Source organism: Saccopteryx bilineata, chromosome 8 (assembly GCF_036850765.1).
Source record: "Saccopteryx bilineata isolate mSacBil1 chromosome 8, mSacBil1_pri_phased_curated, whole genome shotgun sequence".
NCBI lineage: Eukaryota > Metazoa > Chordata > Mammalia > Chiroptera > Emballonuridae > Saccopteryx > Saccopteryx bilineata.
Window position 1 is genome coordinate 59,980,250 of NC_089497.1, and position 24,828 is coordinate 60,005,077.

General features: G+C 34.5%; 1 protein-coding gene across 4 annotated transcripts in view; it reads right to left on the reverse strand.

Annotated features, from left to right (window-relative positions):
• Positions 1–24,828, reverse strand: part of OPA1 (OPA1 mitochondrial dynamin like GTPase) — a 111,706-nt gene that overhangs the window by 73,463 nt on the left and 13,415 nt on the right. Inside the window, exons 4-10 of one of the 4 annotated variants that reach the window (XM_066241704.1) lie at positions 23,726–23,833; positions 23,183–23,236; positions 22,444–22,511; positions 10,411–10,521; positions 5,765–5,818; positions 2,015–2,119; positions 302–388 (exon numbers count right to left, since the gene is read on the reverse strand). In XM_066241704.1, coding sequence (XP_066097801.1) covers positions 302–388; positions 2,015–2,119; positions 5,765–5,818; positions 10,411–10,521; positions 22,444–22,511; positions 23,183–23,236; positions 23,726–23,833 — 587 coding nt within the window. The remainder of the gene's footprint in view (positions 1–301; positions 389–2,014; positions 2,120–5,764; positions 5,819–10,410; positions 10,522–22,443; positions 22,512–23,182; positions 23,237–23,725; positions 23,834–24,828) is intronic. The other 3 variants (XM_066241705.1, XM_066241706.1, XM_066241708.1) reach the window with 3 other exon arrangements.

The window sequence follows — 24,828 nt, forward strand, 5'->3', positions numbered from 1 at the left end:
ATATATTATGCCAAATATATTCATAATTCAAATATCTAACAGCCTTCCTTTATTACACACAAATATAAGTCAACCAATGGATCAAAATACTCACACAACATTCAATATTTAAGACATCAACTAGAACACATAAGTAATATTATATAGGTAAAAAATATATGTCTCTGGTTAAGTCTATGTGTCTACATATACATATGTGTATGTACTGTGTGTGTGCATGCGTGCACATATAACTTTTTTTAAAACCTAGAGGCTTTTTTTGCTAATGAGGAAGTTCACTATGTATTGATTTTTCTCTTACCCTTGGCAGATGATCTTGTGTATTATAACTGGCATCATAATCAGATAGAACATCCAGAACTTCAGAATACATGTCAATCAAAGATTTCTATAAAATTTAAAAAATTAGTATTAAACAGTGAAAATATTTTTAAAAAAATATCACAAATGTGTCGAAAAAAGCTAATAAATTCAAAATGTTTTTCCATAATCATCGTACTGTTTTTTCAAATAACGTAAATACATAGTCATAGTAAAATACTATAGAATAAAATTCATTTCTTCTAATTCAATGTATCCAATTTATTTTATTTATAGATACACTGATTATTAAAGCACATTAATTCAGGATTTTCTAACCTTCTAATTAAATGGTAAAAGAGGGAAGTTATTATTTAATATTGAAAAACTATGAAATGCCCAACAAAGGAACACCATTAACATCATAAAGGTCAAATGAGGAGTCAGGTGACCAACTGAAAGGAAGTAATCTTCTACCAAATTTGGTGTGTGTGCCTGATATAGAGATAGAGACAGAGAAAGAGATAGATGAGGTGGGGGAGAAAGCCCAAAAAGAGGATTAAAGTGGAAAAAGAATCAACAAAAAGACTGTTGAATCAGTAAGCATGATTAAGTGTACTTTGACAACTGGGCAGACTAAAATGTGAGTGTCAGGGAGAGACATCCGTGTTATTCCTCTCTGTATGTAGAAACAGGATCAAATATGGTACCTGGCAAATAGCAAGGTTCAAGTAAGTATTTGATGAATAAATGAACAAATACACAGGCTGAGGGAAAAGGGCTACTTTTAAGCATTTAATAATTAAAGGTAAGTTTTAACGCTAAGGTAAAAACAAAATAAGGGCCTACAGTTCTTTTCTTCTCTTAATATTTAGAAATAATAAATGGGAAGCAACGGCTGTCCCTCCACTGAAAAATAAACAAAGAATTCTTTAAAATTTCATTGCATTTCATTTTATGACAGAAAATACTGTTTCTGAGATAAATTCTCAAAATATAATAACAGTTGGACATAACTTTTCTCAACTCAATATTTTTGAATAACCTATAAAAAAGCCACGGTATTTGTCTTTATGTAGTTATGATTTAGAGTCAGAACTACTAATATATACTATTTAAACTACAATAAATATCTTTAGACCATGGCTATCAAATGTCTGTACCACGATTTATTGCAGTTTTCTACACACACATTCAGTTTATTTGTATGAGATGTAAGTTAAAAGAATTATTCCAAATTAATTTAGCAAATACTGCTTGGTTTAGATTTTCTAACCTTCTAATTAAATGGTAAAAGAGGGAAGTTATTATTTAATATTGAAAAAATATGAAATGCCCAACAAAGGAACACCATTAACATCATAAAGGTTGGGCATAAGATTTAAGTTACTGGTAATGGTAATTACCAATATGCTGATAACAGTATCCGCATATGCTTTTTCAAAAATTCTTTAAAATTCCTAGGGAACTTTCCAGGAGAAAATGTTAACTTTCTTAAAACTCAAGATATGACTATTTAAAGTATGAAGATTTTAAGGGCATAGTTCAAAATTACAATTTGTAACATGTTTAAATATAGGAAGAGAACCTTCCTATTCCTGAAGGGTAACAGTTACAAAAGAAGAGGAGAGGACTCTTTATGATTCCTTACACACTAGTATTGATGAATGCACGAAGTTCTGAGAAATAATAAATTAAGATAAACTTAAAATACCTTAAGCTTTCTATGATGGATGCCTTTGTCATCTTTCTGCAACACTAATTTTCTCAATTCTTTGTTCTCCTTTTCTAACCGTTCCAAGATTCTCTGGTACTTTAACTGAAATGAAATAATAGCATAACTACATAAGAAAAAGATGTGCTAATAAATAACATTAATTAAGTATAAATTAAAAGCTTCCAAACTCCTGAAGTCATATCTCCTACTTAAAATAAATTACTTCATTTAAAAAGCTCCTATAAATATATTCACAATTTATTTTATTCTCTCAGTTATTTCACACAAACAGTAAAATTCAATATAGTTTTCTGTTATAATTTGGCACTTTATTTGGAAAATTCTTTGCTATTTACAATGAAGAAATTATATTATTTAAAAGCACTAAAAATGTAATCACTTAAAGAAACCAGTCCTTAAGTACACTCCATAAAGAAATATTTCCTGTTACATACAAATTTTAAATCTTCATTATAGGGACATTTGGCAAATTTTCAAATTCTTCCCATTCCCCATATTATTTTGTTTTAATTAAAATGATATAAAAAATAATAGCCTATTGTACCTGAGCATGCATTATGTGACCAGCCTGTATTGAGTGTTACACCTGCATTAACTTCTTTCGCATAAGGCAAAGGTTATACAGATTAGGAACCTGAGGTTAGGGATGCTTGATAGCCTATCCAAGGTCAGAGTTTTCAATAAGTTGGGGGCTCAAACTCTTTCAAGTTTTGTTAAATTTCTGTGGCCAGAGATTACATATTAATTTTTAAAATACTAATATAAAAACATATTTTAAGAAGACAGTATATTCAGATACATTGTTTTGTCAAAGTACATGCTTAGCTATACACTTTTCTTAAATAAATGTGACCTTTTTCTAATTGGTCTTTTCAGTTTGCACACTAGTATTTCTTCTCTAAGCAGTAATAAGGTTTGGTAAACTATTAAGAATTACTCCATTCTACAACAAGCAAAATGTTTATGTTCAACTTATAATATCATGCCTTTTAGAATGGAAAATATTTCTCAGAATTTTTTTAGGTTGTAATCAATCTTCCAAGACCACAGTAAATAACAAGAAATCATGTTTCTATCCTCAGAGAATGTCTAATTTAAGACAAATTAAAGAAAAACATTAGTTTAACTATATAGTATGAGACAGGTAGAACTGCAGGTTAAATTCTACTATAAACCTTTTTACAAAACATTCATCTTATATATATAAAAAAATAGTGTATAATAACAGTAGTATATATAACAAATTTCTGGCAGTACTTAAGAATTAGACCATTGCTATCTAATATGGTAGCCACTAGCCATGTGAGTATTAAGTACATGAAATACAGCTAGTTTGAATCACGATGTGCTTTTAAGTGTAAAATACACACCAGATTTCTAAAATTCAGCAACTAATAAATAAATAAAGCACCTAATACTTTTATACTAATGTACATATTTAAATGATACTATTTGGGATCTACAATGTTAAATAAAATACATTATTAAAATCAATTCTATATGTTTCTATTTATACTTTTATTTTTTTTTGTATTTTTCTGAAGCTGGAAACGGGGAGAGACAGTCAGACAGACTCCCGCATGCCCCCGATCAGGATCCACCCGGCACACCCACCAGGGGCAACGCTCTGCCCACCAGGGGGCGATGCTCTGCCCCTCCAGGGCGTCGCTCTGCCGCAACCAGAGCCACTCCAGCGCCTGGGGCAGAGGCCAAGGAGCCATCCCCAGCGCCGGGACCATCTTTGCTCCAATGGAGCCTTGGCTGCAGGAGGGGAAGAGAGAGACAGAGAGGAAGGGGGGGGGGTGGAGAAGCAAATGGGCGCTTCTCCTATGTGCCCTGGCCGGGAATCGAACCCGGGTCCCCCCGCACGCCAGGCCGACGCTCTACTGCTGAGCCAACCAGCCAGAGCCTCTATTTATACTTTAATGTAACATTTTTAAATTACATATGTGGTTTCCATTATATTTCTACTGGGTATCACTGGTATAATCATATGATCAAGCATTGTATCAACGTTCAGTGGCTAACAACTATAACTGCACAGACCAAGGGCTAGTATGCTGTAAGGGTGGTAGGATTTCCTCTGGTTCATTTCTTTGTAAATATTGAATCCACGATGGGGTCTACAAAATTTCTGTGATGAAACCATTCTCTGGTACAGATGCTGAGCTGTAGCTATTTTATAGAGATGTGCTACTAGGCTGTCCTTCAAAGGACAGTAATTACTCCAAAGATCAGTAATTCTCAAATGTAAGGATGCATCAGAATCTCTTGAGGGCTTTTAAAAATAAAGACTGCTGGGTTCCAATACCAAAGTTTCTGATTCAGTGAGTCTGGAATGGGGCCAATAATCTGCATTTCTAACAAGTTTCCAAAATATACTTAAGTGACTGCTCCATAGACCACACGTTGTCACCAGTGACTCTTACTTAACTCATGCTGCAGATTGGAACTGCCTGCCTGGGAAGTCTTAAAAATATAAATGATGCACAGAGCACAAGTCATACAGTCAGGTATGACAATCAATTCACAGATATTAAAGAAACGTGACTCAAAATATACTAAGTGTTTAATTACAGTACCCCATGCTGCATTTTTTCCATACAAAGAGACATAAAATGCCTTTTTTTTTTCACTTTAGAGAAGGGAGAAAAAGAGAAAGAGAAAGAGAAGAGAAGGGGGAAAGAGCAGAAGCATCAACTCCCATATGTAGCTTAACCAGGCAAGCCCAGGTTTTCGAACCAGCGACCTCAGTGTTCGAGGTCGACACTTTATCCACTGCACCACCACAGGCCAGGCAAATAACATATTTTTAACTAAAAAAAAAAACAACCTCAAATATTGCAGATCATTGATAACTATACAGAGTAGCTGACAATGAAGTGGATGATAAGACAATTTTGTACTAGAATGTTAGCTACTCAGTACATTACACAGATCTTTAAAATAATAATGATTTTAGGCCCTGGCCAGTTGGCTCAGTGGTAGAGTGTCAACCTGGTGTGTGGAAGTCCTGGGTTTAATTTCCGGTCAGGGCACACAGGAGAAGCGCTCATCTACTTCTCTACCCCTCCTTATCTCTCTTCTCCCTTCTCCCTTCTCTTTCTCTCTTCTCCTCCTGCAGCCATGGCTCAATTGGAGCGAGTTGGCCTCAGGCACTGAGGATGGCTCCATGGCCTCTGCCTCACATGCTAAGAAGAGCAACAAAGCAACACCCCAGATGGGCAGAGCATCACCCCCTTAGCGGGCCTGAAGGGTGGATCCTGGTTATCGGGGCACATGCAGGAGTCTGTCTCTGCCTCCCCTCCTCTCACAAATAAAAAAATGAAAATAAAATAAAATAAAATAATAATAATGATTTTATAATAGAATAGCTTTACAAAGTAGTGCCAGAAATACCTTTAGAAAACTTATCTGATTGGTTATGGGCTTTAGAAAAGTAAAGGAAAAAGTTCTGAGGGTTCATGAGAACAGTGGTAGACTCACAACTATAACTTGAATTAATTAATAACTGGTACTTAATTAACCTATAAATGTAAAAATGCAAGCATAGGTTTAAATAAGGACAAGTCACTTTCCCTTATTTTTTCTATAGTTTTGATGATAACATTTTTACCATTAGACCATTCCAAATTTTGCTTTGTTAAAAAAATTAATTTTCACATCACCAAACTCATATTTGACTATTAGAAAAAGTCCCTGGTTCTTTTCACTCATCAGAATTACCTGGGTATGCAGAAGTTCTTCTTGAAGTTGGTCGATTTTCTCTTTGTCTGACACCTAAATATTTAAAACAAATTAATTTTGAGTAGAATTAGGTTCAGATAGAATGTATAGTAAGTTAAAAATTTTAAATGTATTTTTTAAGAGTAAAAGCTATTGACTTAATATGTATATTTAAACAAAGCAAATTTTAAATCAATTGATATTTAGGAAAGTAAAATACAGTTGTATTTATTGATAAAAACAGTTCATCAAAATTTTACATTAAGTAAAAACCTTAATTTTCCTGTTGCTATGCTAGTCATTTCTTATGAATGAATGGCTTGTTAGAAAAATAAGACATGTGGTTACTACGATCTTCAAAGCTTGTTTTGTGCACAAGCGCAGGCACTTGGATGCATGAAAGTACTGACAGCCCTACAGAATTGTTTTGGGAAGTCAGATACATGTTATGATTTACAGGTATTGAAAAAGTTCATTGATCATAGTGTGTATTTTAAAAAAAAACAGCCATTTCCATTCTGTAAGTAGGTAAATATTAAATAAACGCAAAGAACAACTTGCATTTTCAGATGATTGTTTTTAAATTCAGTTCTAGTGCAAGAACTGCTAACACATGATATAGCAAATGCATCAGTAGCAATAAAGTCAAATAAAGCAACTAAAATTAATTTGGACATAAAAATAAAAGTAGGACAAAACCCACAGGTATTGTGGAAACTACTTCCAATTGTTATTAATAATAGTTCTAAGAGACAATATCCAAAACCGACAAAGAAGTTTATTGTATAACAGGTTTTAAAGTAGTTACAATACAATTTTAAATATAAAACACAATGATCAATTTTAATCAAAATGATATCCTTTATGACAAATCCACACAATTGTGCTTTGACTCTTTGATGAGGTGCAGAAGTTATCACCCTCGGTCTTTCTGATAATTAAAATTTGTAAACATGAATTTATTTCATAGGACACAAAAACAAGTTAAAATTCATGTAATCTTTGTCTTTCATTGGCTATTAAAGCAATCAAGACATCATGGTAGCAAAGAGATATGAAAAAAATTTAAATGATTTTCTTACTTAAGAAGACATTAATAATTCTTATCCATGTAATAAAGTTATTTTGAGATTTTAATTCCTATTTCTCAAAATTTACCCTAAACACTTCTTTTAAATAAAAATGACAATGCTTGCTGGAAATGATGGGTACGTATGATTTTTTTCTTTAAAAGCCTATGCCTAAAAATCTCCAAATATGATTCAGTAGTTAGAAAAAAAGATAATATAAAACCAACTTGACTGCTGTTTTCTCATTCCCACAGAGCAAGCAGAGACTTGTGGCTAGAAGCTTTTTTCATTTGATTGTGTGTTTGTGCAGAATGGACAAGAATGATTAATAGTCCCCTAAGATGCAAGGAAACAAGAAATTTAGAGAGAAGCGCACAATCCAAAGAACAAAATATTGAAGGCCAATGAAGAAATAATGCCATCACACTGTAACAATGTGGTCATAAAAAATTGCAGATTAAATTCCCAATTCATTTTAAAAGGTACTTTGATTTACTTTGTTCTATTAAATATTCATCCAATTGCAGCTAAATTAGTATAAAATGTATTAACATTATTAGTATAAACTGTTTTAGTTTGAATGTGAATATTTAACAATTTCATGCAATATATCTTTAATCACAATACAAAATTCATCATTACTCTACACAGTGTGACAATAATTAAGAAACTAATACAATTACACAAAAAAGTTACACTGTTTACTATAAGCCAAGAGCTTAAAAGGTTAATTTAGTAATTTGGTCAAATAAAAAGGGTATACAAAAAGTTAAAATTATATAAGGTTATCAAAATTTTACAAACACAATCTTAATGCTGACAAGTATTTAGTAATCATGACTGTTAAGAATTTTTATAAATTCCTATTTTTAGAGTATTTAGATTTATCATTTGCTCTTCTGGCATATGATTATTAGGAATAATTCATGCAAAGTTTTACTTTTTATCTGCTTAGCTTAATGGAACATCAAAATTAATGTAATGTTCCAGGTGTTGGCAGAGTCAATAATTAATTACACCTAATATTTTCTAAGAAATAAGGTGAAACCTTTAGGTTCACAAAATAAGATTAATGAGAAGCTACTTTTACATATCTTCTTAACTAGCACATGCTATTTTTATTCTGTCACTTATTTAAGGCCTTAACTAGCAATTTGGGTGTATTTTATTTTAATGCACTTTTCCGATAAAATTGAACTATTTACGACAAGAGTAAGTTCTTGTCCTGTTGTTTAAGATACTCAGTTTGCATTATGAAATTAATTTAAAACTCACCCTGACAGAAATGGGTATCAATGGTCTTGAAACCAGGGCTTTTGTACAATTCCAGGGCTGTGGAACTGATGGAGAAAGAGCGGAATCCTCCGCAGAAACAAGCTAAGGCTGAAAGACAAAAACCTTTACTAGCTCCTCACAAAACCAAGCCTGATTTTACATGTTTCAGTATTTCTTCCTCCTACGCTACGGTGGCCATTCTGAAATAGTAAAACACATATATAAAAGACTCAAAATGTCTATGTATGTGTACATATTCACAGGAGGCAAAACTACCAATAGCAGTTTTAATCTACTGTTACTGCGTGAGCTCCTTTGTTCAGAAGATACAGAGAAAATATTAGCTGCTACTACTACTAAGATATAAAAAACAAAGACCTACTTATATTTTCAAGAAGGCAGAAAAAATGATTCAAAGGCAACAAAAAGCTGTGGTTTTGTACCTCAATAAACATCAAATGCTTAGAATGATATAAAACTTATGAATTAGGATTTTGATCATTATGATAGTGAAGGGTGAAGTCAGCTGTGTACTAGCTATAGGTGGAAAAGTAGGGAGCTACCATAAGAAATCTGTCTTTCAGGACAGCAAGGGGAATGATGTCACGATGGAAGAGCGGGAACGGTGCTTACTGTCCCACTGACTTGCACACCGTGGCAGGAACAGTTCAGGCTGATGCCCCACTATGTGTCATAATAAAACAGAGGGAGGCACAGTCCTGTCAGTCACTATTTTACAAACATGAGAAGGAAGACATAGAAGAGTTATGTGGATAAATCCAATGAATACTAGAAATAGGAATATCTCTATGCCTAAAAAAAAGCAAGTGGGTCTCAAATGAGCATTACCCTTTGACAAATGTAGAAAATACACAGCATTCACTTCTAATAGCCCTCATAACATCACATTCAAAAAATCTTAAACCATACCTTAAAACCTTAAAATGGCAGACTATAGAACTCATTTCAAATTACTTTATCATTAGGAACATTTAAGAACAATTTTTAACTAGAACTATATTCATATTTCCAAATAACGTACCAGAACATAATAGTTCCTTCCCCTTCTTCTGTAGTAAAGCCAAGGAAAGGATGGCTCAGCATATGCATCCAATTTGTTAGAATATTTAAATGGTACTCTCAACAGCCAAAGAACAGAGAATGTGAAAGTGCCATTTAAAATAAGTCTTTTCTTGGTAACACACAACTTCAATTTAATCAAGTACAAAAATTACTTTCTGTATCTACCTAGGTCATTCTTTTACTGAAAGCTAAACATACAGTAGTTGATTCCACAGCCATGGAACTGAGAAAAGCCAGGAAGTGACATTGAAAAAATGAATGAAACCATGACAAGTAATCTCAAGTGTTAACCACCACCAGATGCAATAAGGTTAGCCAGCAGAAGCATTGCACTAAGTCATTATCTATATAGGTTGATTCCAATATCAGAACCTACAGGAAGCTAATTCTATGTATCACTGAATCTTATTTCCTGAGTAAGGTTTGCACATAACTTTAAAACTCCTGACATTATATATATGAAAATTAGCTGATTTCATCACAATATAACTTTAAAATCATTACATTTATTTCACTTTGACTCCTAAGTTCATTTAGAATATTATTAACCTTGGGATCTACACTGTGGGATCATCTAACAGCCAAAAGTGTATTTTTAAGGACTTCTTGATTGCACCTATAACCAAATATTTGTATTGACTTATGCTGACTTTTATTAGAATCTCTTCTTTCAGTAGCCCAAGGTAAAATTTATGTGCACTGACTTTATGGAAGGAAGTGTACAAACTTCATGCAATCAGTTTATCAACCTGTATAAGAAGAATAACTATGCCCAAAAGTTAAATCAAAATTGTTTTCTTCTATAAGAAATAAAACTGTTCTCTGCTGATCCATTTTAGCTAAAACAAATACATTTCACTCCATAGTAATCCTTTTCATTTTAGAAATAAAAATTTGGAGAACAAGTAAATAGACAAGTTGACTATGAAATTAGGATGACTAAATACCTGGACCAAGTAAACCATAATTCATAGTTCTTCCCTAAATACAAACTCATGGACCCTCACAGTTCATCTCAGGTTTAGATAATGTATATTTTGGGTATGTTTACCCATTCCAGGAAAGTTACATATTTGTATTATGTATCTTTCATATTTTTACTTTGTCAAAAATAACTTCTCATAATTGGTATCCATGAATGGATTAGGGCGACATGATCTTTGTAGAAATGGCGGATTAATGAGAACACATCAGAAGCCCCCTTAAACCATCCATCACCTTGCGCTTCTGTTGGGCATAGCTCGTGCTATATTGGCCAGCAGCTCTGCGTGCTTCCTCTTCGTGTTCTTGTATTTGCTGTTGTAAGAGAATGAGCTCACCAAGCAGACCCTGCCACGAGTTTACAATGAGGAGAAGAGGAAAATTGGGGAGGAAAACAATGTTAAACCAAAGGGCACAAGAAAGGAAAAGATGTAAGTTGGGGAGGAATGGACAGCATATAACAAAAAATGGAAACATTTATGTACCTTTCAAGCCACTAGAAAGTTGGGCTCTGCATATTTCCATTTTTCCCCTCAGTAAAATCAGATGTCTCAGAAATATAAAACAGCACAGTTTAAAAAGTGAAATAAGTAACTATTGGCTGTATAAAAAAAACAGACTAGCTGAAACGTTCAAGGAAGGTAGTGCTGTAATAAACTAAACTTCCTAGTAACAGGAAACTCTAGAAAACAAACACCTCAACCCTTATATTTGAATTGCCAATATGAACTAGTTTACGTTCTAGACTTGATGAGGGAGAAAATTAAACAGGTCTTGAACAGTGTGGACCTTATAAATTGATTAAATCTTTTAATTCTCAACCATAATTCTCATATGGCTGAATAGAGGATATACATAATGGTTTATTTACTTTGTAACTTATTATTTTAAGTAAATGTTTTTTCATATCTGGTGTCTGCAACTAAATACTAGTCCATGAAAACTATTAAGAGTTTCTGAGCCTGACCTGTGGTGGCACAGTGGATAAAGCGTTGACCTGGAAATGCTGAGGTCACCGGTTCAAAACCCTGGGCTTGCCTGGTCAAGGCATATATGGGAGTTGATGCTTCCTGCTCCTCCCCCTTTCTCACTCTCTCTCTCTCTCTCTCTCTCTGTATCTCACTCACTCTAACTCTCTCTCCTCTCTAAAAAATAAATAAATAAATAAATAAATAAAATAAAAAAGAGAGTTTGAGTATTAAGTTAATCAAAATTCTACATTAATCCATATTTCTACATGCCTATACACACAAGCTGACTTGACTAATACTTAGGGTATTTCTTTTTGCAAATTAAAAAATGTTTTAGGTACTGTTTCAACTTTACACAACATCAAGTAAATAGTCTGACTAAATTTTCACTTTTTATGAGCTGTTTTGACATTAAAAATATCCTGTGAGAGTATAAACTATATCAACCACTAAAACATAAGCATTATAAAAGCAATTAAGATATGGATATAATTATTATAAAAACTAAAAATGAAACAAAACCCAATTTGGACCCATGTACAAAATAATTAGCATTGCTATGTTTAAAATTCATTCAATTTAATAATCATGAAATGTTAATCTGGTACAGTTTTTATCACAATATATTCACACATGGCATGATAATAAAATACACATCACTCTCTGTACAGTATTTTTAATTACTGCCCTATCAGATAACTGATCTTAAGAAAAGTGGGAGAAAAGGCAACTAAGAATTGACAATGTGAGAAGCCTAATATTTTCTCACTTAGAAACCATAAAAAGACTCAATTCCAGTGAATGAGGTCACTAATTTGCATAAATTCTAGGAGAACAAAGGGCTCAATATTTACCAGATTATAAAACAAACAGGAAAACATACTCATTAAAATAATCTAAATTAATCTAAAAGAGGAGATAGCTAGCTTCAGAGGTTTTTAAATAACTGTCCAAAAACTTTATTTTGTATTATACAATTAAGAAGTCTCTTAAAATAAAATACATTCAAATTTTAATGAGTAGATTCACCCAGAGGCTTTATAAGTCAGTTTAATTCATACAATCCAAAGACTTATAGAAATCAAAACATTTTCATAAAAGTAAATACAAACAAAAAAGCATTTTAAATTAAGAGAAAATATTAGCATATAATTTGGAAGGGTTTACTTTGTTTGATTCTTAGTTTTAATACATGAGGCTATAATCAGTGCCAATAATAATGGCACTATATAATGACTTACTAAAAATTAAAGGATGAAACTTTTTGATATTTCTGCATAACAAGAAAGAACATCAAAGTAGTAACATAACTGAAATTTCAACATTTGTTTCCAAATTCAATACAGAATATATTTATAAAACCTTATCTACAAGATATATCTTCTAAATAAATATTTTATAGTCACTGATAAGTCTATCAAGAAAAGATAATGCCAACTCACTACCCTCATCATTCCTATAATCTTTTGTCATGTTTTTCATTTTTTGTATCATTGCTTTTCATCATGCAGAAATATTCAGCTTCTTTTTACTCCAAATCCAATTATTTTTATTACCTTAGTCACTTGTCATAGTCAGTTCTTCCAAACATTCAGGTGTTTAGATTTTTAAAAACAATTCCCTTTTTAAAAAAGGAATTCCCGTATTGGTTCACACAGTAGTGTACCTATTCTTTATCTAACACACTAACCAGTATTCTAGTTTGAACAGTGCCAAAACAGTGATAAAATAGTCCACATTTCTTAACTGTGCTGGTCTGTCAGGCACACAATTCTTTTTTATTTATAGCTGATATACCCTTCCTTAATTTATTGCTTATATCTATATACAAATTGTATTGTAAATACTCTAACATCTATTACATTACAAGAAAACATCCTCTTTCTAGTGACACTTCACTTTCAAATTAACTGTTACCTCCTGAAAAAAGTAGGAAGAAAACAAGAATTACACATAGAAAAAGCTATTACACTATGCTGCATGACTAAAGGATGCCACCCTTATCCAATTTTAGGCACCAAATCTCACCCTCACTACAGGACCCAGTGATAGGCTACACAGCCTGGAAGTCAGGCCATGTGGAAGAAGGAAGGGGAAGAAATGTGTGTATCTACCGAGGAAGATACACTCCTAAATGGACAAAACACATTTTTCCCAATAATCTCCTAAGCTCAGACGTTTTTCTCTCAAAAACTAGCACATATTTTTAAGTGATATATATTACATATAAAATATAATTGTTACAAATAACAAAGTTATTGTAAACACAGATGATATACTCTCTAAACACCTAGTTCAGGGGTCCCCAAACTTTTTACACAGGGGGCCAGTTCACTGTCCCTCAGACCATTGGAGGGCCAGACTATAAAAAAAACTATGAACAAATCCCTATGCACACTGCACATATCTTATTTTAAAGTAAAAAACAAAACAGGAACAAATACAATATTTAAAGTAAAGAACAAGTAAATTTAAATCAATAAACTGACCAGTATTTCAATGGGAACTACGGGCCTGCTTTTGGCTGATGAGATGGTCAATGTCCGGTTCCATATTTGTCACTGCTAGATGTAACAAGTGATGTGACGTGCTTCCGGAGCCGTGAGGCGTGCATCCCACGTCACTGGAAGTAGTACTGTATGTGAGCGATGCCATGCTTTGCGTCTCTCACTGACCACCAATGAAAGAGGTGCCCCTTCCGGAAGTGCAGCGGGGGCCGGATAAATGGCCTCAGGGGGCCGCATGTGGCCTGCGGGCCGTAGTTTGGGGACCCCTGACCTAGTTAGTGTCAATTTGACACGCAGCTCTCAAGTCTCATGTTTCATGTACAGTGTTCTCAGTTTTTAAAAAATTATGTCAGATCAAGAAAATCAGTGATAACTCCAGAAACCAAAATATCAACTGAAAATGCTACAAAAACATAAAAGTTGATAAGTTTGGTAGAAAATTTTTAAATAATCTTGAAATTATAAGTCATTAATATGTGAGTACATTTAAAATACTATAATATATATTAATTGATTTTAGAGAGAGAGGAAGGGGGGAGAGAGAGAGAGACATCAGTTTGTTGTTACACTTATTTTTGCACTAATTAGTTGATTCATTTTTTGTGTGTGACAGAGACGGAGAGAGACAGAGAGAGAGGAACAGATAGGAACAGATAGAAAGGGAAAGAGATGAGAAGCATCAATTCTTCATTGTGGCACCTTAGTTTCTTATTGATTACTTTCTCATATGTGCCTTGACCAGGGGCTACAGCAGACCAAGTGACCCCTTGCTCAAGCCAGAGACTTTGGGCTAAAGCTGGTGAGCCTTGCTCAAACCAAATGAGCCTGCACTCAAGCTGGCAACCTTGGGGTTTTGAACCTGGTTCCTCTGAGTCCCAGTCTGATGCTCTATCCTCTGTGCCACTGCCTGGTCAGTCTCACTAGTTGATTCTTGTATGTGCCCTAAGGTCGAACCTGCAACCTTGGCATATTGTGATGACACTCAATACACTCTAACCAACTGAGATACCTCGTCAGAACTAAAATACTACATTTATAACATATTTTTAAAATATCACATTTTAATATATTTTTAACATATTTTAGAAATTTGTAGCAGAGAAGAACTCATACCCTGTTGTTTTTATTCCTAGCATCTAGAATAATGCCTGACACATTGGATGTGTTCAAGCCACCATCCTAAGTAGGGCCTTGTAGGAATATGTTATGAAAATACGAAGTTAGGATTACAATTAGAGACAGCCAGGTGTCCTAGGGTGAAAGCCCTGAGCAGACAATTTCACTACCAGTTTAATTTAATTAATGTCTTTTAAAATTCTTAACAAAAAATATGTTTGTTTTCCATAGGTTTATAAAAGGTTCCTGTTATCTTTATTATATCTTTTTAAAATGTTTGTTTACCAATGAAAGAACCTGTTTCTAAAGGTCATGAAATATGTTCACATAAAAGTATCAATCTAAAATAGCTAATTACTAACTTAGGCCTCACTGAAAGTTAAGGTTTTTAGAAGTTGAGAATTCTGATAAATTAGAAACTGCAAAGTTTTAATAATAAAAGGTATAAGGCATAGAGGTACTTTTAAAAGGAAAAAGTAAGTTGTTCTGAGAGCTGGTTATTTCTGAATGGTGAAGGTTTGTGTAAGTTGCAGAAGATCTGTGCAGGTTGTAGAAGGTTTATTGCAGAGGTTAGAAACAAAAAGAGAAGGAACTGAGAAAGTAGACAAAGGTGAGACAAAGAAAGAGGAAGGAAGGATTTTAGAAAAAAGATTGTCCAGAAAGGAAAAAAAAAGGAAGATTAAAACATTTTTAGGGACCTCGGGAGCTTGAGAAATTCACCCAGACATTGCACAAAGAGCCAATGGTCTTCTTAAGCCTCAATTACACAAACAAAAAAGGGGAGTCAGAAGGAGAGACGCACCCCACAAGTACAATTGTATCTTTTTACTTTTAATTTTTTGAACATTTCCTCACCTAAACTTACTGCAGCTGAGAGGCATTTTGTACCAGCCAAGCAATGGCCTAAGCCTCTCATGTTGTACTGGGATGTATTAGCTAGCCCTGAGTGGCAGAATCCAGTCAAATTACTAATGTGGGAGCAAGGGTATGTTGCAATTCTGTCATCAACAAGTCCTCTTTGGATACCAGCGAGGAATGTGAAGCCTTATCATGAGATGGCATCAGCCCCTGGAAAGCAACCCAGTTCCAGAGAACCAGCAAGTGAGAGTGAATCCACCTCTGGAAATGAACCCGAAAAAGAGAACACCTAACTCACTCCCAAGCACTCGGGGAGCACCTGACATCACCGGGGGCACTTTAAAACACCTGACCATGCATGCTGAAGAAGTACTGCAAAATGCAGATATGCCTGCAAACCCTGAAAACCTGTTTCTCTCTATACTTGCCCTTCACCTTCCACTGCAACCACCTAACCATCCTACTCTCTGTTAATCTTTACTAAACAGAAAAGGGGGATATGTAGGAATACGCTGTGAAAACATGCAGAGTTAGGGTAAACAATCAGAGGCAGAGAGGTGCCTTAGGGCAAAGGCCCTGAGTGGACAAGAGTCCGGGGCCTCTCTAACCTTATGCTAGAAACAGCAGGATAAGATTCAGCAACAAGAAAATGTTCAGGCTCTCAGAACAGAGATTAGAAGTCAGCATGTTCCTCGTACTTCACCCCCTGAAAACTTCCTCTGCTTCCTTGAATTATTTATACTGGCTAATATATATCTGAGCAAGGCAGGGGATGAGGCTTCAGTCCCTCGGTCTGCCAACCAGGGCTGTTACCTCCCCTTGGCCCCTTGGAGCATGTCATCTGGCTTCCAGGCAGTTCATTGTCCTTGTGACAAGTGGTGCCCGTGTGAGGAATGGGAACCAACCATTAAGGTTTCCTTCTTTGAGTAGTTCATTGTTGCAGCCAGAGGGCCTGACACATGTCAGTTGCTTGAATGACTCAAGTAACAACCTACTTTTACCTAATACTGCACACAAAGTTTCTAGCATAAAATCCAAATTGGTTTCATAAAAAATATCTATTCTCTAGATAAGCTACACATCAACCCTACAATCCATTTTTCCCAATTTCAGAACAGACTGCTCAAAGTTTGAGAAAAGGGGAAGAAATTAATTATATAATGTTAACATTCTGTTTACTCATGCACTAAAAGTGTAAGATCATAATAATCATCATCATCATCACCTAAGAGCCAATATTTATTGTTTATTATGTGCCGTAACCCTCACAATGACCCTATCAGATAGGGTTTCCCTTTTACAGAAGAGTACACAGAAACTCAGAAGCGAGGGCACTTGTCCAAGGTCACAGAGCTCAGAAAGCAGAAAGGTCAGGCTCTGAATGCAGGCAGGGGGACTACAAAGTCTGCACCTGATACCATCCTGTTAGCACTTTGGTCTCACTATTTAAATTACCCTTTAGAGAAGAAGCAGGCAAACTATGGTGGACTGGCTGAGCAGTCCAAACATTCTGGCCTGCAAACCTAAAATATCTGGCCCTTTAAGGAAGTCTGCCAACACCTGCTATATTAGATTTATAAGTGACTTGGGGCCAGAAAAGAACTTTATGAGAGTAAAGACATTTTTCCCTTTCCATTTAACAAATATTTCTAGTCATTAAAGTACTTTTCAGTTTGAATAATTCTGCTGTTTGACTAGCTCTAAAGAACCATTTTCCATTTAATTTTTTTTAATCTCCCAGGGAACTGAAAAGTGTTTATTATTTGGTTATCAGAAGGAAATACAACTTTTGATTTGGATTACTTAACTTGTTCTAATTAAGAAATACCATATCTTATTTCACTATTTGGAAAATTTCTACAAATAATAGTTTTAAGAGATAAATCAGTCTATTAGCAATAGTATAACGAATATTACAATTTTTACTAAATCCCCCTTTTCTAACTTTCCTATGAAGTGCTATGTACACAGTATATACTTAATGGTTTCTAAATGACATAAACATGCAGTGCACTTGTTACTGAAGAATGAAGTAAGGCTGGCTGCTCTACCACGCCCCTTCTCCCGCTGCAGATCCTCCCTGCTCTTCTTCCCTGATCCCTCCGCTTCCCATCCACGACTTTCCAGGACACAGAGATTTGGCTTCCTGGCTAAGAATCTAACCAAGCATAAGTCGCTAGTTGTTAGACGCTGAAGCAATTCAAGTTTCCTGAATCTGTAATTACTTGATAATAGTGAGAATTTCATTTTACCTGTTAGCACGTTTATTACATAGGGAATCCTAGAAATGTACATAGCACATAAGCAACAATGCTTTGTTATAATTCAGCACTACATGTGTACTACCTTCACTTTCTTGTTCTCCTCAACAGCTGCAAATATTGAAGGCCAAGAGAAATTTACAGGAAATCAGAGCAAAAAGACACATTGCATAAAATCACTGGGCCCACTCTTGTTGGCATCAATCAAATTTACTACTTTAAATTAGTCTCTCTTCTACTGAGTTAAACCAATCAACTGTGTTTGCTAAGAGCTCAGCACTATCCTACCTCCTCTGAGAAGAGAGTGTGGTAGAAACATCCCATCAATAGTAAGACTGCAAACCAAAATAAATAGTTACATATGGCAAGTGTTTGAAATGTTAAGAGTATAGTTACTGGAACTGAAATGATTACAGAAGCCTTAAGGATGAATGGAAATTAGGCAGAGGAAAGGAAAGAACTATTTCAGCTGGGAGGTACCATATAAGCCACACAAATATAGTAATAAGCGAAAAGGAAGAGCAGTAATATATTACTGTTCAATAATTAATACCACTTTTCAAGATTTAGATTTTTCATAGGTCCTCCAAACATTTTCAATAAATTATAACTGTGCTTATAAACTTCAGAATGACCATATTCCTTATTTCTGTGATATGTTTATGACCAATCAGACACTTCACAGAACAAAAGCGCAGATAATAAAATGTCTTACTTAGCAAATTAATTTTCACCAGAAAACAAGAATCTTACTGAATCTAAAAAAGGAGATACACTAAGTAGTCTTTTCGGCTATAATGTATTATTATGACCAATACACAGAAATCTACTGATAAATTAATTCACTAAAATAGGCTCACCACTCCAATTTCTAATTTGTTATCTGGTAGTTATAAAGGTCTCCAAGTTCAAAAATATTAATCAGTTTACACCAGCGGCTCTTTCTAATATTTTAAAGCAGGGGTTGGGAAACTTTTTGGCTGAGAGAGCCATGAATGCCACATATTTTAAAATGTAATTCCATGAGAGCCATACAACGAGTCGTGTACGTTACGCATTATCCAATAAAAATTTGGTTGTCCCGGAGGACAGCTGTGATTGGCTCTAGCCACTCGCAATCATGAACATGAGTGGTAGAAAATGAATGGATTGTAATACATGAGAATGTTTTATATTTTTAACGTTATTATTTTTTTTTATTAAAGATTTGTCTGCCAGCCAGATGCAGCCATCAAAAGAGCCACATCTGAGGCCCTGGCTGGTTGGCTCAGTGGTAGAGCGTCGGCCTGGTGTGCAGGAGTCCCGGGTTCAATTCCCGGCCAGGGCACACAGGAGAAGCACCCATCTGCTTCTCCACCCTTCCCCTTCTCCTTCCTCTCTGTCTCTCTCTTCCCCTCCCACAGCCGGGGCTCCATTGGAGCAAAGTTTGCCCGGGCGCTGAGGATGGCTCTATGGCCTCTGCCTCAGGCGCTAGAATGCCTCTGGTTGCAACAAAGCAACGCCCCAGATGGGCAGAGCATCGCCCCCTGGTGGGCATGCCGGGTGGATCCCGGTTGGGCGCATGCGGGAGTCTGTCTGACTGCCTCCCCATTTCCAACTTAAGAAAAAAATAAAGAAAAAAAGAAAAAAAAAAAGCCACATCTGGCTCGTGAGCCATAGGTTCCCAACCCGTTTAAAGAGAACATAAATTTTAAATTTTTTGATTAATAAAAAAGCACATATTAAAAAATGGTTTCAGTATTTTTCCATTTTTTATTTATAAAAGATACATAACTTTTCATTAATACAACATAAACAAGCAACTGTCTACAAACTGAATAGACACAGATCCAGGAAAATCAGAGAAACTTGATATCTAGTTAGCCCATACATTGTTATATGCAAAGATATGCTTTCTGTAGACTTTTTGAAGACCTCCATTGCAACTCTCCAGAACACCTAAAAGTCTAGTGACCCAGGACTGGGAACACAGGTAATCCCTTCATCATGTTGTTCACGCTGCCTGGCTCAAGTCAAACAATCAGACATTTGTGTTCCCTCAACTCCCCGTCACTTTAACGTCAATTGACTTTGAAAGGTCCTAACTGTTCCTCTACTTGCCAGCACTTCTCCAGATGTGTTCTCCTATTAGAAAGCACAAATCTTTTTTTTAGTTCTAGTTATGTTTTCAATTTATTACTACTGTTTTAAAAATCTGATTCACATTCACTTTTATATTTCTGGTAGAAGTGTAGCCAGAAACTTAGGAATAAACCAGACAACCAGTAAGCTACAGCATGACTGCTGCAAGCCCTGAATACATTTTAACTCTGGGGCTCTCAGACACCAGACCCAACCAATCAAAAAGGTATCAGCTAAACTCTGGCTGCGATCTACCTCTGATCACTATCCAAATTTTTGAACTTGATGTTTTAGACAATAGAGTAATTTCGAAAAGGCTAACGCTAAGCTAAGATCTATCCTTCATTACCTTAAACCACTAATTTGTAGACAGGTCTGTTAAAATCAGTTTTTCTACATCTTGTCTGAATGGTTCATTATTCTCAAGTGTCACAGAGAGCAGCAGTCAAGCCCTGAAACCATAATACTGCATATTAATAGAATTAAAACCACTAGTAGAGGCTGAGAAAGCTTTTTTTGTATAGAGATTTTTAATCTAGCATTCAGTACAATTTGATTTAGCCTTTAAAAAAAGCAGTTGAATTCCAACTCTAGATTTAGTGTTTAAAACAAATATTTAGAAATTATAATGGGTGAGTTTTTTAATGGGCAAAAAATCGCCATAAATTCAGAAAAAATTAAAAGAAAAATAGTCTAGAACAGGGGTCTCAAACTCGCGGCCCGCCGAACAATTTTGTACTGGTTTTTTTTTGTTTTCAACTGCAGTGAGAAAAGTGTTGCGTAACAGTTGCCTTTTGTAGACCTAGTGCGGCCCGCCCAACGGCTGTGATCTTGCTCTGCGGCCCACATGCTGAGTTGAGTTTGAGACCCCTGGTCTAGAAGGATACTTATTTTCAAACAAGCAAAGGAGGAAATTATAAAGTAAAGCAATAAATCTGCTCTCATGTCTATAGCATAAAAATCCAATCTGTAAATGTGTATAATTAAATTCTTGAGATCCATTCTCTTGCTTCTTCTACACTATAGAGATCCTGAGCTTTTACGGATTATTCATTTATCACCTTAGCAGGATTTTAAGAAAATTATCTGAGTCAGGTCCTGCAGTAGGTTTCTCATTCACCAAAACCATCCTCAGCTATAATAGAGAAAAGCAGAAATGCAGACATCCACTATCTGATCGAAGCAATGAGAAATCTTCTCCCCAATTAGATTAGCTCCTCTCTGTACAGTAAGTCTACCTGTATTAAAGGGCCAAGGCCTTGGTTCAAGATAAACTGTGCATAATCAACTAACTCCTATTCATTATTTTATCTGCAGTAGCATGAATAGTCAAGGATATCCCCTGATTATTATAAAGCCAATGGAAAAGATATCTCAAAAGGCAAATGCCCATACACACACACACACACACACACACACACATACATTTCAAAGTATGTTTTCTCCAAAAGATCAAGTTAAAAAGCAAAGCAAAGAAAATTGGGTTGAAATATAATTAAAACTTAGACTATTATGTAGAAAGTTCAATGTTAAAGGACAGGGAGAGAGATAGAAACCTATTTAGAAATTAATTTCTTCCTGCTTCTCCAATAAACAAGAAATAATTTCTCTTTAATATGGTAAAACCATAATAACCTTCCTTCTAAAACCTACATACTCCATATTTAATTTTAAAATGTTCATAGAGTATTTTTCCAAATACCTATCTAGATACATATTTTTTAATATTCCAAGAATCAGTTATCTTATCAATTCCAAAAGATAAAAATGAGACTAAGAAAATGTAAGGTTAACATATGAATATAAATATAGAGCGATGTACTGTATAAGCTATTCCACATAAGTAATTCTCTTCAGACTTTCATGTGGATTTTGCTAATGCAGGTGTTGAAACGGACATAGCCTCTACATAATTTTGTTAACTATCAATGTAATAATTTACTCCCTAATAACCTGCTTCTATTCCCTTACTATTGCCACTAAGCGTATGCTGTATACACTGGTCCCTAGAACACTTCATGCAAAGGGCTCTGCCACTAAGTATCTCTGGAACGTGTTGGACACCAGACTTCTAAGAGCTTCACAAAGCACATCTGTACATTAAGATCTGAAATATCCTAGGGACAAGAAAAGAAGCCTGCTTGTTTTATTCATGCCAGCTTCTCCCACACACATTTAACAACAAAACCCTTTGTTAAGGGACAAACTCTTTAATATTTCACAGAACGTATTTGAAAGAAATAGGCTTTATACAACTATATTTGTAAAACTGCCATATATACCTTGCATTTTGTACTAAGGTTAGTAACAATACTTAGATGTTTTATATTTTATCCTTAGATGTTAGATGTTACCATTTTCAAGTCTTCTAGGCAGGTTTAAAACTTTTTAAAATCTTACTGGACTACCTAGGTGAGAACTCTCCTTTGTACTTACCTTTCTATAATGCTTATCACCTTCAGACCCGCGATCTGTTGCTCTAAATGCAGTTTCTCCAGACGAACCTTCAGAATAAATAAGCAGTCCTTTAAATTCGCCAGTGATGATACCTAAACTAACCTCCAAATAATGTTTAATCATTAAAAAGTAAATGGATTTTTGGAATACGTATCACATTTTTGGAAAATTATTCTTATTTTAAGAAACACACTGGCTTATGAAAAAATATTTTTTAATTGTAGCACATGTTTAACTTATTTTAAAACATTACTTAAAATTACAATAAAAATAAGATAATCTTTGATAAGAAGAAGTATTTTACAGGAGTGTACTACAGCTCAGATATATATCACTGCCATTAAGTAAAGATTACATATAGTAAAAAAAATAAATTTAAAATGTCACCTATGACAGGACAGATGAGACAAACTAAAATTACTTTTCATTTCAGTTTACCAAATTAGATTAACTTCAAGAAAATATTCTGGTAAAGCAAACTCTGTTTTTAATAGCTTTAATCTTAAAATACAGATACATATTTAGGAATTTTAGTTTTACTGCAAAATAATTATTTTATTATTTCCACCTAAAAGAGAATGAATTTGCCCAATATAGTTCTAGGGGTCCAAAATTCAGCATAAGCATTATAAATTTGGCCTGCAGTTTTATTTGCAAGTAGTTCATTAGAAGCATTTAAAAGGCATATTAAGGTCAGCAAAAATGTCTGTTTACACACCTAACAAGAGAAGTAGGCCAGAAGCTCCTATGACTTCACTAACCAATTTGTGACCTGTGAAAAATCAGCAAAAGGGGAAATAGAAATGTAAAACTTTAACAGGAATGAGCAAACAAAGATGTCTGAGATCTCAGCTGTGTATCAGTTGGGCAGTAATTGGGCAAATGCACGTTAGTAAATTCTACTCATTATGGTCTATCATAATTAAATTTGTTTTAAAATCACCAAATTGGCTCTAACCAAGTATGAAAAGCAAATACATAGGAAGTCTCATCTACTTGTCAGGAACAACTGATCCTTCTTCCCTCGCTGACTAAAGCTTAGCTTGTTTAAGCTATTACAAACTTCCATCCTATTGGGCTTAACAGAAATTAAAAACATTGCACCACAAAAGTTTGTGTTTATATATTTTCCAAATATCTGTATTTTATTTGTACAAATATTGCTATTGAAAAGATGATAATAAATAAATTAATATATTTGATTATTTTTCTCTGTGGTTCCTGACATTTTCAATGAGATCAAACACAGGTCCTTTCTTACCTGTGGTGAAAAAGTCCTTCAATAAGCTGAGGCTTTCAACAATCTTTTCAAAGTCAGGGGCCAACTTTGCAAGGTCCTCTGAATTAGGAAGGGTTTTTCTAATTTTCTCTGGAGAAGACCAAAAAAAACCCAAACAAACAAAAAAACAAACAAACAAATAAAAAACAAGTCTCAAAGTAAATATTTTTACTATTAAACCATTAATAAAATTTAAATCTCATGATATATAAATTTAAATTAAAATCTTTTTCCATTTCCTCCCTATTATGACTGCTATATATATATATATATATACCTGAAACAACATGTTATTCTGATGATATTCCACAAACCATGAAATACATTTTTAAAAGACTCACCAAACACATGGTTTAGATGTAAACCGTTGTTTTATAAGTAAACCGTTGTTTTATAAGTTAAATGCCTTGAGACAGAAGCACCATTTTAACAATGTTAACAATGAACCGGAATCAGTTTGGGAGGAAGTTACACCAAAGAAAAAAGAACATAATATCTCTTCCAGTACTTGGCCTAACTCAGAAACAAGAACACAACCCAGTTCAAGTTCAAGAACAGAATTCCATTACTTCTCTCTGTTTTTTATAGTCCCTGTTACCAAATGGAAATAAGTAAGAGCCCAAGGCAAGCTTTTATTTTATTTTAGCTAGTTTTATTTATAAAATGGTCAAAACACATATTTTTATTTAAAAACATTTAATAGTTTTGTCCAAGCCTGGTACAAGTTTACAGGGTCTTCTAAATTAGGAAGGGCTTTTCAAATTTCTCTAGAGAAGACAACATGCATAAATATTCTCAAAATATGAATACATGACAGCTATTACATTAATGCTGTAAAAGCATTAATTTCCTTACTCTTCAGAGCAACTCTATAAAATAGCTATCCTGAACCCCATTTTCTAGATGAGGAACTGGTGCACAGAGGTTATGTAACTGGACAGAAGCACACAGCAAAGCCGCGGGCAGTCAAGGGTTAAGCCTAGGCAGTCTAGGTTCAGAATCCAGGCTTTCAACCACTACATCAATCCTCATAAATACTAGAAAAATAATTTGAAAGGGTCCTTTTCCTATAAATACCTTTGTCA